This window comes from Colletotrichum acutatum (assembly GCF_030867785.1).
Source record: "Colletotrichum acutatum strain CBS 112980 chromosome Unknown BDZ83scaffold_55, whole genome shotgun sequence".
Classification (NCBI taxonomy): Eukaryota; Fungi; Ascomycota; class Sordariomycetes; order Glomerellales; family Glomerellaceae; genus Colletotrichum; species Colletotrichum acutatum.
The window spans coordinates 248,527-261,355 of NW_026849049.1; the positions used below are offsets into that span (position 1 = coordinate 248,527).

At 54.1% G+C, this 12,829-nt stretch overlaps 6 protein-coding genes across 6 annotated transcripts; 4 read left to right on the forward strand and 2 right to left on the reverse strand.

Moving 5' to 3' along the window:
- Nucleotides 1-1,463: 1,463 nt before the first annotated feature.
- Nucleotides 1,464-1,652, forward strand: BDZ83DRAFT_543155 (uncharacterized protein; the record flags this gene model as incomplete). The annotated part of the gene is made up of 1 exon (XM_060503416.1): nt 1,464-1,652. A coding segment is annotated over one exon (189 nt), but the record flags the coding sequence as incomplete, so codon positions are not given.
- Nucleotides 1,653-1,715: 63 nt separating this feature from the next.
- Nucleotides 1,716-3,187, forward strand: BDZ83DRAFT_579152 (uncharacterized protein; the record flags this gene model as incomplete). The annotated part of the gene is made up of 3 exons (XM_060505208.1): nt 1,716-1,792; nt 1,840-2,083; nt 2,369-3,187. 3 exons carry the CDS (start codon nt 1,716-1,718, stop codon nt 3,185-3,187), a joined length of 1,140 nt encoding a protein of 379 aa, XP_060364281.1.
- A 181-nt stretch (nt 3,188-3,368) lies between these two features.
- BDZ83DRAFT_361190 (uncharacterized protein) lies at nt 3,369-4,382 on the reverse strand. Its single transcript, XM_060502583.1, has 3 exons — nt 4,040-4,382; nt 3,699-3,959; nt 3,369-3,652 (listed from the first exon to the last, which is right to left on the reverse strand). Exons 1-3 carry the CDS (start codon nt 4,220-4,222, stop codon nt 3,551-3,553), a joined length of 546 nt encoding a protein of 181 aa, XP_060364282.1. The 5' UTR covers nt 4,223-4,382; the 3' UTR covers nt 3,369-3,550.
- Nucleotides 4,383-4,877: 495 nt separating this feature from the next.
- Nucleotides 4,878-6,319, forward strand: BDZ83DRAFT_361539 (uncharacterized protein). The gene is made up of 2 exons (XM_060502585.1): nt 4,878-5,192; nt 5,305-6,319. Exons 1-2 carry the CDS (start codon nt 5,021-5,023, stop codon nt 5,955-5,957), a joined length of 825 nt encoding a protein of 274 aa, XP_060364283.1. The 5' UTR covers nt 4,878-5,020; the 3' UTR covers nt 5,958-6,319.
- Nucleotides 6,038-6,337, forward strand: BDZ83DRAFT_563004 (uncharacterized protein; the record flags this gene model as incomplete). The annotated part of the gene is made up of 2 exons (XM_060503582.1): nt 6,038-6,143; nt 6,204-6,337. Coding segments are annotated over 2 exons (240 nt in total), but the record flags the coding sequence as incomplete, so codon positions are not given.
- A 653-nt stretch (nt 6,338-6,990) lies between these two features.
- Nucleotides 6,991-9,745, reverse strand: BDZ83DRAFT_623982 (uncharacterized protein). Its single transcript, XM_060508419.1, has 2 exons — nt 9,281-9,745; nt 6,991-9,218 (listed from the first exon to the last, which is right to left on the reverse strand). Exons 1-2 carry the CDS (start codon nt 9,470-9,472, stop codon nt 7,242-7,244), a joined length of 2,169 nt encoding a protein of 722 aa, XP_060364285.1. The 5' UTR covers nt 9,473-9,745; the 3' UTR covers nt 6,991-7,241.
- Between the last annotated feature and the right edge of the window lie 3,084 nt (nt 9,746-12,829).

Here is a 12,829-nt window from a genome sequence, read left to right on the forward strand (position 1 = left end):
ATGAACGCGTTACCTGCCAGAATAACGGACGAACAAACGCACGACATACAGTACAGATGTGTTCCCATTTGTTCACACACAGCGTGCGTACGGTGATCGAGTCAAGCGGCAGGAACCGCGGGCGTTGGGCTAACTTAGCACGCGCCCGCCTTGCCACTGCTTTCTGATCACAAAGGGTCGAGGCTTCGGGCTTGACTCACACACTCGGGCATGGCACCGGCATGACATCTTCGAGGGCTAAGATCAAAGCCTTGAGAGTGAGAACGCCTAGCCGCACGCCTCCCTGCTGGGTTGTTGGCGAGGCAGACGGATGCTGGAGGTATACGGATACAGAAGAGTACTTTTGTCCATGGGTGGCTTCTCCCTAAGTGTGCGAGCGACCAGCACGCTGTGACATCAATGTCGCCTTTTTAGAACTCGGTTCGTTGTACCGTACAAGGATCAGGGTCCGTCGCAGCTATAGGCAGCTGCCTGATTTGAACCGAGTCAACTCTTGGCTATGGAACCACAAGTGCCCCCCCACCACGCCCGGAAGGCAGTCATGCAATCAGGTACGTCTCCAGGTCGCTGATCGCCTGGCCAATGTCGTAGGAAAAAGTCCAGTGCGAGGATTCACGGGGTTATGTTCATTCTTCGCTCAAAGGTGCCGGCCATAAGACGACCCAGCATACTCCATTGAATCGCATGCTAGGTTAGGAGCTGAGCCTTAGCGATCGATAGCTCCCCCCTCTTGGGCGACGAAAACTAATCAGATTCGTCTTCGAGACGCCGTAAAGTGTGTGATTCGTTTTAACTCGCGCGGCTGCCTACTTAACACCATACATTAGGGTCATGGTAACCCGGTGTTGATCGGCCCGAGCACCACAGATTCAGTCCGATCGGCGACGTCCTGTGGTCTTTCCCTCCCCCAAGGTGTCCACTAGGGTACATAGTGTATAAAGACCTCGCTACTGCCTCCGACGCAAAAGCTCTGGTCTCCCGAGAGGCGAAGTGCCAGACCACAACGAACCGCACTGCCAACAGAGTTCAGGTCCCATCTGTCGAAATCCTCGTCGTTTTGCACCACCCGCCATTTGCACAACTCAGCCCAGCACTGTCTGAAGCAGACAATGACCTATTTACTAGCCGAAGGTGGCCGATCAACTGACCGCACTGACCATAGTGTCAGCTTCCGCACAATGAACAATCAATGTGTGACGAGGTCTGTAGAGGAAGCCCTGCATGAGTACCATAGGTCGGGCGGGTACCTGCATCAATTCGACCACCTGAAGCACAGCCGAAATCTAAAGCCGCCTGCAATTGACCACGTGCCTCCCCCGGGCAGTATGCTCGACATCACAACCGCCACATATAGCGAGACCAAGACTGCATCTATCGACGAAGTCCAAGCCATTCATGCTAGACTTGTGGCAGAAGAGAACGAATGCTACAAGGACATCACCACCAAACATTCTACACCGGACCCAATGCTCGGTCACGAGCAATGGGAGGACATTGTCGCACGTCATTATACGCTTCTGTGTGAGTACTATGACTTCTTGACAACCACGCAGGATTACTCTGCCAGTCCAAAATTGCGTGAGCTTGCGAGCAAGTATGCAATGCCAGCGCGTTTGTGGGAGAAGGGGATACGTTCCTTGTTGAAAAGACTAAACAGCTGTTTGCCTGAATCACGCGACTATATGTGTACTTTCATCGATTTCGCGTGTTTCATCATGGTCCTGCTATGTCAAATGGCGCCAGACTTTGAAGATGTTTGGAATGAACATCTTGGTGATCTGGGTGTATACCGGTGAGTAACATGGCTTCTGCGGCGCCGCCACCTGCTGATGACTCCAGGATCGCTATGGAAGAAGATCACTTCGAGAACCGTAGAGCCTGGACATCGACTACACGTCAATGGTACTCCAAGGCTAGTCATAGGTCTCCCTCGATCGGCCGTCTTTATCACGGATTAGCAACCTGTGCGAAAGCGAACACTCTCGAGCAGCTCTTCTTCTACACAAAGTCTCTCTGTGTACGAGTCCCGTTCCTAGACGCTCGGGATTCCCTTGCGACGTTCTTCAAACAGAATATGGACGAGGTCACCGGAACGTCCGTGGTCAACACAACTTCGTACGACTTCGATGAGACTCTTGACATCGAGTTGCCGAATGAGGTGGCCATATCTCTTGACCTGAGTCGCGCAGACGACGGAATTGAAAAGCTTGACCACTCGGAGTCCGCCTACATGATAGATGTGGCCTCGAGAGCCGATGCAGAGGATTTCGACATGGTGATGATTGACCTCCCCACTCCCGACTCGGACGAGCTCGACTGTGGGAAGCAGGAGTCTCTAAACGCCATGACCGTACATCTCTACGATAAGGAGGTGACCGGAGCTATGGATATCACCACTGTCTTCGTACGCACCCACGGTCTTCTGTTCTCTGAGAAGGACCACAATCAGTTCATTGCACAGTCGGAAGTCTTGACTGAACACCTTGCTGCATCTGCTTGCCAGTGGACGGAGGATGGGTACCACATATCCATCGTCCTGCATTGCGCTCTACTTGAATACGGTAGCGAGAGAAACCCGATGATGAGGATCATCAAACAAGGACGTGCAGAAGAAGGAGACCTGGCAATGAGCCACACCCAAAAAGCCGACGAGATGACGCCCGACCCAAATCAGAAATTCAACCTCGCGCTTGGTTTCGTGTCTCGCGCCCACAGGGCGATGTTTGGCAGCACCGGTGATGAGAAGACTTACTCTTATTTGCATGTCGCCCTGGTATTCTTGCATCACATGTCGCAGTTCCCCAATGCGATGGCTCTTGTCGGGAATACGATGCCTTGGAGGGAGATCTGCTCATTTTTGAACAGGACGATGCAATCATGTTCATCCGTCCAGAAGATTGAGTCGGATGACTTGCCGCATTCCGTGTCTCGGGATGCCCGGCCACTGCCCGAGGACTTTGCGCTGAGGGGGTTGCTGTGGACTGAAACATATTATCCCGATGAATGGTTCTCCAAAATCGGAGCAGACACCAACAAGACGGGTCGACTGACTAGCTGGATGTTGCAGGAGCGCATGGACCGGTGCCTCTGGCTTGGCTGTCGTATTGCCAAGTCGGGCGTGTGGTTGCAGTATGACAAGACTGTCGGGCGATTCCGTGCGAACTCGAGGTTCGATGCGGAACTTTGATGTAGCGGCAGCAAGACTTGGTTCACGGCGGTATAAGAGCGGATCGTGTCCCTTGGTGAGAGCGGCGATGTTACGACCAGATAAGATCCGTATTGAACGATGAAGATAGGACATAGTGAGCAATAAACTTGTACCCTGGCAGAACGTAAAAGCCAAACTGCGTGGATTATGATCGGAACCTCGACCAACTAGCCCGCTAATGGCTATTCATGGTTCTTATGCGCCCAATCCCAATTTGTCACCACCCGCCTCGACTTATGTTCAGGCTCCTTGTTTTTCTGACATTCACCGACTAGTATATGGACCGTCAGGCTTTTCAGCATGTGTATGAAGACCGTCGTCACAGGCCTTGCAAACGACGAGTTAACACACGACATTTGGAAGAGAGTCAAGAATTCTATCGCCCTTACACAAGCACGTATCCAAAATTACCATGGAAATCGTTTGGGCGCTGAAAAGCAAGGTCTAATAGTCGGTTAGAGCGGGCTCGGCAGGATTGAAGAACACGTACTATGGATGAATCACTGATTCCTGAGATCCCGAACATCATGATTGCCATTACGCACATTGCGTGGTGGCTACCCGTGGCATCCGTCCTTCTGTATGGTATCAGGCATGCCAAAAGGAGCCGCTGAGCAAGCGCACCACTGGTGAGGGCGGATACACGTATCAACCGCAGGTATGACGGGCACCAAGTCGCGAGTCGAATGGCCAGCGCCAGCACGACGCCTTCCAGGATGACGGTGCAAGCGGCGCGAGTAACCAATCTAACCTGAGAACAATTGAGCATCATCTATTTTGTTGTCTAGGTCTAGACTGGGCCGCGCATGGAAGTATCTGGGTTGCACTCACGTATTTGGCCCTTGGGACATTGATCCTGAGCAGAGAATGAGAATCGTGATCGAGACACACAGAGCCAAAATGGCCACCGAAACGACTGCAGTCTTGCCGATGACAGACGATGAGGAACGTAATCAGGGGGGTCAAGAGCGTTCCAATGGAGCAGGAAGTTCCGCAAAAAGGGCTATCGCGCATCTAGGTGGTGGCGCTGTCACCCAAGTCCCCAGCGGCATGTCCCGTCAATTGGCAGTCGATGGTGGAAGTAGTAACGTTGGGCAACTCGCTGTCTTCAACCGCGGACAGCGTGAGCTCATTCCAACATTCCAAGGCAATGCCAGCTTCTATTCGGTTTGGAGCAGCGGCCCCTGCAGGACAATTCGAGTCTTGCCGAACGTCGCAACCGGGCAGACCGCCAACTTGCTGGAGGACTGCGCTCGCCAACTTTGGGGTGTCGTCGAAATGGCCTATGATCCGCACGCCAGTGACTAGCGCTATCTCAAAGGTAATTTGTGCTCCTAGTGGATTAGTGGGGTGTAGGCCGACCCCGCCGTGTCCGTGTCCTCGAACCCCCTACGAACGGGCTGACAAGGAAGTGTGCACATGCCACCACCACCATCCGCGTTCACGCCCCGACTCCTTAGGGATGCTGCAGCACACCCCCAGGCCCATCTCCTCATGGTCGTCGTGGGTATGCCACACACGCTAGCGTCGTATGGCAACGAACCGGGGTGGCTGGTGGTTATGGTTGGGTACTCGCCGACCCCTGCTTCGGTACGCCATTTCCTGCCATCCGCCGAGCAGTGCGAGCGGCCCGCGATAGACTTCATCCAACAGGACTCCAGTGAGAGCATCTGCGCTTTTCGTCGGCAATGGAGCACTTCACTCATCTCTTCCGGACGCCTACCGCTCTCGCATCTTCCCCTTGCCAAGCTGTGCTGCCCGCAGCGACTCTGACCGCCTCATTCCGCTTCTACATGGGGTTCCATCAGGGATATGGAGTGGACAGACTCGAATGACACAGGCTTGCTGTATTGCTGCGCTGTTCTGACTAGATCGCCGTCGAATTACTGCTCTTGGAAGGCACGATGGCTTGTATTTCTTCTCCTCTTGCCTCCTCTACCTCGTTGGCGAGCGCCGAAGGCCATGGCCCAACAGGTCTCACGAGGTACATCCTTGACACCACCCTGGCAAAGACAACATTCCCCCTTCCTCCCACGCACACTCCTTTCTTTCTCTCTCTATGATGCGTCAGATACCTGACAGAATTTAGATCTCAGATTTCAGTTTTCGGTTTTCAGCGCTTGCTTTTTCTTCAGCTTCAAGAGAAACGGGGGGAAAAGATGAAAATGGGAGCATCGACGCTCATGGTCCCATTTCGACCCCCCTCACGACAACGTTCAATGCGGTTCATCCGAGCCTGGTTCCCTCACCGGTTGTCCTCCATTTGTTTGACGGAAAGCTTGTCCTCGATACCTTCTCGAGTTCACATCATTGCATTTCTTTTCGTCCTCAGCAACATTTTGGCCTCTATCACCGACTTGCCCGTCATTGCCCAGGGACTGTTACGAGACCCTCGACAAACTTTAAACAAGTGTTAGAATCCGTCTTGACTCCCTTGTGCACCTTGTGTCTCGACAACAGGTCAACAGCCCTGCCGCGGAAAGCATGGACGCTTTTCAGCACCAACTCAACAGTCTTGGCACTATCTCATCCTCCTATCCGTCGCCCTTCGCCGAGACGCCTCATTATGTCCAGCATGCCACCTTCTTGCCGTCTCACCAAATGTCGACGCCGTCGCAACCGCAGACATCCGCGGCCTCGTATGAAATGTACGAAAGCAGCCCTTCCGGTCCTACTACTCCTCCCAACACTCCACGCTCCCAGGACGACACGCAGCAGCAGCAGCTTCACGGCCATCACCACGAGATGACCCAATCTCCCCCCCAGACCCAGGCGTATGGCACTCAATCTATGCAGCCCCAGATCACAATGGCTCTTTCCCGTCCTCAGCCCATCGCGCTTGCCTCGGCGTCTGGTGCTCATGGCAGATTCTCTTGCCCTCACTGGACCAAGACCTACTTTCACGCGAAGGACCTGAAGCGCCATCTGCCGCTCCGTGAGTGATAACCCACTAACCCACGTAGCTTATTCCCTAGCTGACATAAATGCTCAATAGACACAGGTGACCGCCCCTACGAGCGTGTGCTTTGTCACGATACTTCCTCGCAAAAGAACACTCTCAAGTGTCGCTCTCAGAAGCGCTCCATTCGCCGAATTAATCCGACTGGTGCTAATCACTTATCTCACCCTCAAGCTCATGTCAAGAAAGGCGTTGCTTGGAAACGACGGTCACCAAGAAATAGATTGTTTGAGAAGATTTCTCATGGATATCGCTGGTAGTGCGAGCATGAAACGTTAGTGACTCTGCATCCGCAATGCCCCATGCAAGTAAGCAGAGGGAGCTTCTTCTGGTCGCGGCGGTGGTGGAGGGTCAAACACACATTCTGTTCAATTCAATGTCGACACAACGAGCGGTAGCGGCAAGCTGTGAAAGCAAATAAACTGATTGTGTCTAGTTGGCATTTGTCATTTGGCTCATTTTTCGTGCTTTCTGCCTTCTTTCCACGCGGACCCATTCTGACCAACCATCATGGTTATTGCGCAAAGGTATCACGACAACCTAATGCATCAAAGCCGAATTGACAGCGGTTACTTTTGAACTGCATTCTGGACGTGAAGTTAGTACTGCGATACACTGACGTCGAATGAAACTCGAGACCACTCATTGACACCTGTCGACGACCGTGACATTGGTTTTCGGCCATGGTCCGGTATTTCTCCTCAGTCCGCCGAGGTGAGAGTCACGTGACGTACCTGCTCGCTAGCTAGAACCAGGTAGAAATAGGCGTACAACATAGAGAACAAGCTCACGGAGGCCAACTGCTGTTAGGGTCAAAGAGATGAATTACTGAAATCTGCCCTTATTCGACATTTACTCCCTGCGCTGTATATATACCCGAGCTGCTCCTTTGTTGCTTGGACCCTTCCTGACGTCTTCGTACTAACCCCCATCCGAGCAGACCATAATACCAGGATAGCAAATGCAGAAAAAATGGAGCTCTCAACACAGTCGACTAGAGAAATCAACGACAGCCAATCTGGAACGAATCTATATACGTGTGATAAATATTCTGTGTGGAGTCGGAGGTGCCCGTCACTGGCTCTCTCTTCGTCGCCTTTGATCCCTATAGTTGAGGGAGTAGGGAGCAGGACGCTCCTGCCGGACCGTTCGCCGGTCCGGGAGACCAGACCGCACTTCCTGATAGTAGTTGCTCTGCGTCGAGTCCTGGGCCGGCGCATAATCCACTGACGACCGCGGAGCGTAGGCAGTCTGGGCCATCCTGGCTCCGGTTGTTGGGGACAGGCAGTTTTGTGGCGGTGGTCGCAGGTAGAAGTTGCTTTCTTGCTGCGTTGTGTAGTGCTGAGGTGGAAGGCTCGACACGGGCTGCATCGGCCGCGTCATCTCGACCGAGGTGGGAGGCGGGTAGGCCTGCATGGTTCGGCGCTGCATTGGGGCCCCGAAGTCGGCGATGGGCACCGTTTGCGGAACCTGTGCTGGGAGAGGCTGTTGAAAGCAACCGTGGCCAGCCGCGTGAGGAGGCTCCGCAGGCACACAGTGGGTAGCCAGCGGTGAATGAATCCGAGATGACGGCTGGCTGTAGCTGGTGAGAGCATAGGACTCTGGAGCAGTGTCGATGCGAGACTCGTGACGACGGCCATGAGCAGCAGTCATGTCCCGGAACATGCGCGAGCGGTCTTGGTTCAGTGCCATTGCTGCGGATCGATCCGGCGGGGGTGTAGCCTCGCTGTCTACCCAGCGACAGGAGTCAGACTCATCCGCAGTGTGAGAAGAAACGGACGCGGGAGTTGAGGGGACCCGTGTCACAGTCGTGACTGGGACAGTCTGGCTATTATCCGTAGATGCTGTCGCGGGGTCCTGCGGGCGCTTGACCACCTCAGGGTGAACTTCCTCAACGTACTCAATGAACTCCTTGAGGCTTTGAACTTTTTGGCCTAGCTGTTCGATCGTCTTATCAGAACCATCGCTGCAGTCGGGAAGCAGACTCTTGATTGCATCAACAATCTGATCAGCGATTGACTGAAGCCTCTTCTCTGTACCCTTGAAAGGGATATCGGTGATAGGCTGGAGCAGGCCGAGAAGCCGCAAAGACTCCTCGTTGTTTCGTCGAGCAGCTTGGAGCGACTCGTTCGCTTGACGAAGTTGATCATCGCTGGCCTGGATCTGCTGCAATTGCTCGCAATGACTCTCCAAGGAGCTGATGTGAGCTTGTGTGCTCTGTCGGAAAGAATCGATGATTCCACTCGGCGTAAACGTATGAACGGGTTGAGTTGGTGCTCGGCAAGCCATGACTTGCGTTCCGCGTGTAATCGAAGGGTGAGAATCGTCAGGATGCGGGATATGTCTTGACTGTTGACTTTGCGAAGTCGAGGGCAAGCTGTCTTCCTGTACCTGGCTATAAGAGCTTGCAGGGAGGGGGGATAATGGTTGGGATGTTGGGTGGTTGCTCTGAATATCGTAGAACTCTTCAGGCGTAGGGAAGAAGAGCCCGGGCATCGGGAGTCTGTTCGACTGATCCGGCCCCCGTGGATGCATTTGAACATCTCCAAAGGACGGAAGGTCGTTTGAAGAAGGAATCCAAGCCAGCAAGTGGCCAGCGCGATGGCCATTTTGCGTGTGAATAGCTTCCATTTGCTGAGGACGATGGCCCACAGATCCGCTGTGGCTGTGAGAGCTGCCTTGCTCCTCCGCAAGGCGATGGGGCATTGGCAACTGGGGTTGCCGCATTTCTGGAACGTGCTGTGGCGGCATCTGCAAGGTATCCCAAGCATTTCCATTATCTGCATTGGTGCCTCGCGTGGCCCACCGAGGTTCTTGGGCATTGGCACCCTGCCTTTGCTGGTCACGTTGTTCAGGCACGTAGTTGCTGCTCTCGTTCTGCGGCATGGAAACAAAGTTGACCCGCGGATTGGCGTCGGCGATCATACCATCCATGTGCTGCTCGCCGATGCTTCCGTATGGTCGGGCTTTCGGTCCTTCAGCAACGATGCGAGTGTTGGGCTTCGTTGCGAAAGATGTGGTGGGAATGTGGAATGGCTTAAGTGGAGCAGGCTGTTGAAGTGTGGTCAGCTGAAGTCCTGGATCTTCATGACTTCCAGAGGTAGGGTGCTCACCTTTCGTCCCATTGAGGACTCGTAGATGTGAAGTTCAGGGTCTCGAATAACAATGGCATCGACGATGGCCACTGGATCACCTCGCTGGTACTCCTGGCCGTCTAGAGATCGCCCGTTATGGACAAGCGTGCCATGCACTAGCTGCATGTTTGCGTTGACTGTATCGCGATCCAGAAGCGAAAAATTTGACATGGTCTTACAAAGAAGACTACTAGTCTAGCAAAAAGGAGGAAGAAAAAGTGGCAAGGCAGCAAGTAAGACAGATAGCAACACCACCACGAGGATTAATAGTTTTCGGCGTGGCACATGGCTTGGAGAGAGTCGACGTTACGTTCGTGGATGAGTCGAGACCGGGCCACACTGTGACAAGATAACGTCGAAACGTAATTACCAGGCGGAATGATACAGGTAAAGAAACATGAAGGAGCGGTAACAAAAGCAACATTCACGAAGTTACGAACTTAGGCCACCACTTGACGGTACTAGATGCGACTCGGCATCGATTCGGTCCCAATACCCATATCATGGGTTATGGAAGAGCTGCACCGGAAGCCTCGACGCACATCCGCCTGTGTGCGTAGGGACAAGGGTGAAGGGCGTGTACATGAAAAAAGTTCAGGATGGGCTAGAGCGCGATCTGCTAGGTACTCAAGGCCGTAAGGTGAAGATCCTTGTCAACTATTACAGACCAGGGATCACGACGGGGCAGGCGGTATGACTAGAGGGCCATGCCGCCCATGGCTGTTTCGGGCCCATTTTTCAAGGCCTGTCTGTTTTGCACAGGCTTATGTGGTTGTGTGTACCGGCCAGTGGCTTCGTAATTGCGTACCAAGCATCATTTTGTATCGGAACGCGGCTTTCAGCCAAATCATATCTTTCACCTCTCTCTCATCGTTAGCCACTTGGACTTGGGTCATCACTGGTATTCGGAATAAGAGAGAGCTTCAAGTCAAACGTCTTGGGAGCGGGGGAATAAACGCCACTTGCGACAGCCATGTACAACTGAGAGGCCTTTTTGTCGCCGTTGACGCCGGCAGCGTAGCATAGCGCTTATCATGGCGAAATATCGTCCAGACTGCGCGGATGTGCAGTAGCCGGACGTCAGCAAAACCTTCTCAGCCACCAGCTTTCAAGCGGTAACCCCGCCAGGACTGCCGAGGCGAACATGGGCTTGAACCCCTTCCGTACCATGAAGTAATCGAGTCTTTGCGGTCCACAGGCTTGGCTTTGAAGTAAGCTCTAAGGCAGCATAACTTCTCATTCTATCCGTATGGTCTTGTACGGGACGAACAAGCTTTCAGGAAACGATGAGAGCCGGTCATTGTGCGTCATCAGCTTGAGGCCTGGGAGCGACGGTTACCAGAGTTGTATATAGCAGAGAGAGTCTTTTCTGGCGGCAGAGGTGTGTCGGGGGGAGAGGGGGGGGGGGGGAAGGGGATCAGGCACACATTCTGTTCACCTGAATGTCAACATAACGAGCGATGGCGACCGGCTCTGAGCTCCGGCATCCGGGGTCCGTGGGAGTCGGCTTCGTTAGCTGTAGCCCCTCATCTGAATGCCATTTCCTCTTAGGCGCCGCATTCTTGGGAGATGGTGTGGCGGGACTGCGCTTCGTCTCGTCGAACGCTACACGTCTTCGCTCTAGAACCATATTAGAGCATAAATACGAAGATCCCTTATTGTGATCGGCGTTGAGATTGGACTTCGATTCCGCATCGTCCTGCTGTTGATCGGACGTCTGTGAATTCCGGCGAGCATCCTGTTGGGGATCTGTCGAAGCTGCAAGACAAGGAATTCAACACAATCAAAGGGGATTTGGGAAGGGTAGGGGGTGGTGCCTCTGAGTTTTCCATTCAGGCCGTTTCTTTGCCAACACCTCGAGACATGACGGTGCAACCCATCATGGTCCACTTGATGACCACAAATCGGGGGCTAGGGACATTGATACTGCTTCGATCTTCAACGAAGAGACTTTTTCCCGACAGGTGCCTAGTCTATCAGCTCTCTAGAGAATCTTCAACGGACATTTCAAAGAGGTCACAGGGAAGAAGCCCAAGATGGACCAAATGTACGGTGGAAAGGCTCTATACGGATCGGTTGAGCTCAAGAATTTGCTGGAAGTCACGGAGGTCAAGCAGGCTCTGGGCCTTGGCGCTGCTTCTTCAGGCATGGAGAGTCGAACAATATCGAATCGCGCACCGGATTCCAAGACTTCTGCATGGCCCTAACACAACTTCCCTCTCGCCTAATTTTTCTTGGCATCTGCTGTTAGTGAATGAGTGAGCCTACCACCAAATTACTAACAGCCGAAAACTCTTCACCTCCCCTTGCCGGAGCCCGCATCCGCGATGGCCTCACAGCCGCCGTCGGGCACCGGACTGATGTCGGCCGACCAAGCCGACCCCGAACCAGGCTCCGGGACACCTCCGGAGCCGAACCCCACCTCAAGAGCTAAGCGACGCCGCGACGCCGAGGCACAGCCGACCCGGCCCAGCCTAACGGGAAGCCAGCTTGATGCCACCACCGACGCCCCTACCTCGGCCGAGGGGCCCGCAGCCTCTACCGCATCTGCTCCGAGCGGATCTGCCACAGGGTCCGTCTTGACAGCCCTTGCAGAAGAAGCTAGACAGTACGAGGCACGGAAAGACGTCTTTCTGACCATTGCACGGTCCGTCGACAGCGTTGTCGCCAGCTTTGACGGTTCTAGAAAGCAGATCGCGAAAGAAGCCACTGCCTATGTCATTCAAACCCTCAAGAGACTGATCAATCACGAGACAAGCCCAATAGCGGCCCGGAGTTGGGCGGCTGTCGTCGCACCGATGGCGGGCAACACCACTGCGGCGACCCGGAGCGGCCAGAGCTGCCAGAGCTCTGCCCGCCCGAAGGCCACACTCCCCGCCGAGGATCAGCCGCAGGCGCAGCCGAAGGAGGACCTCCGCATCTTTGCCCGCGTCCCGGAAGAAAGCTTAGCGGCCGCTCGGAAGATCGCACCGTTCGCCGTACGACAGATCGTCTGTAAGGCCGTTGGCCTGGGGCTAGCGGACCTTCCCCACGTCTACCATATCAGCACAGGTTACTCTCTGAAGCCGCGAAACAAGCAAATACAGGAAAGACTACTTACAAGTAAGGCAAAGCTGGCGGAATGCCTCGGCGCCCACCAAGTCGAGACGCCTATCAAGTGGCACACATACGTTGTGCCGCGATGCCCAACAAAACTACACAGCATTGGCGGGGACGTCCTGGACCCAGCCACACTCGTTGAAGATGAGGTCTTCGCACAGACAGGACAGAAGCCTGTCCTTGCTCGACCGTCCCGCCTTGGGCCCAACCCAGTCACGAACGAAATATCTTGGCTCATATCATTCACATCAGAGGTCACGCCCTTCAGGCTCTTCAACCAAAGCGGCAGATCTCTGCCCATCAAAAAACGAAGGACGCTCATCCGACATGACCCCGGCTGCCAGGGCTACCACGCCAACCGGTTCTGCGGACGACGACCGACTTGCAGCAACTGCGGAAGACCTTCCGACTCACACGAAACGGGACCTT

Excerpts from the sequence above, each read along its gene's own strand:
- BDZ83DRAFT_361190 (XM_060502583.1), bottom strand. The coding sequence starts at position 4,222 with ATGCGCGATAGCCCTTTTTGCGGAACTTCCTGCTCCATTGGAACGCTC. Across the intron at positions 3,960-4,039 it reads ATGTCCCAAGGGCCAAATAC|GTTAGATTGGTTACTCGCGC; the intron begins GTGAGTGCAACC and ends AATTGTTCTCAG. Across the intron at positions 3,653-3,698 it reads GAATCAGTGATTCATCCATA|ACCTTGCTTTTCAGCGCCCA; the intron begins GTACGTGTTCTT and ends ACCGACTATTAG.
- BDZ83DRAFT_623982 (XM_060508419.1), bottom strand. The coding sequence starts at position 9,472 with ATGTCAAATTTTTCGCTTCTGGATCGCGATACAGTCAACGCAAACATG. Across the intron at positions 9,219-9,280 it reads AGTCCTCAATGGGACGAAAG|CCTGCTCCACTTAAGCCATT; the intron begins GTGAGCACCCTA and ends ACACTTCAACAG.
- BDZ83DRAFT_361539 (XM_060502585.1), top strand. The coding sequence starts at position 5,021 with ATGGAGTGGACAGACTCGAATGACACAGGCTTGCTGTATTGCTGCGCT. Across the intron at positions 5,193-5,304 it reads GGCCCAACAGGTCTCACGAG|ATTTCAGTTTTCGGTTTTCA; the intron begins GTACATCCTTGA and ends TTTAGATCTCAG.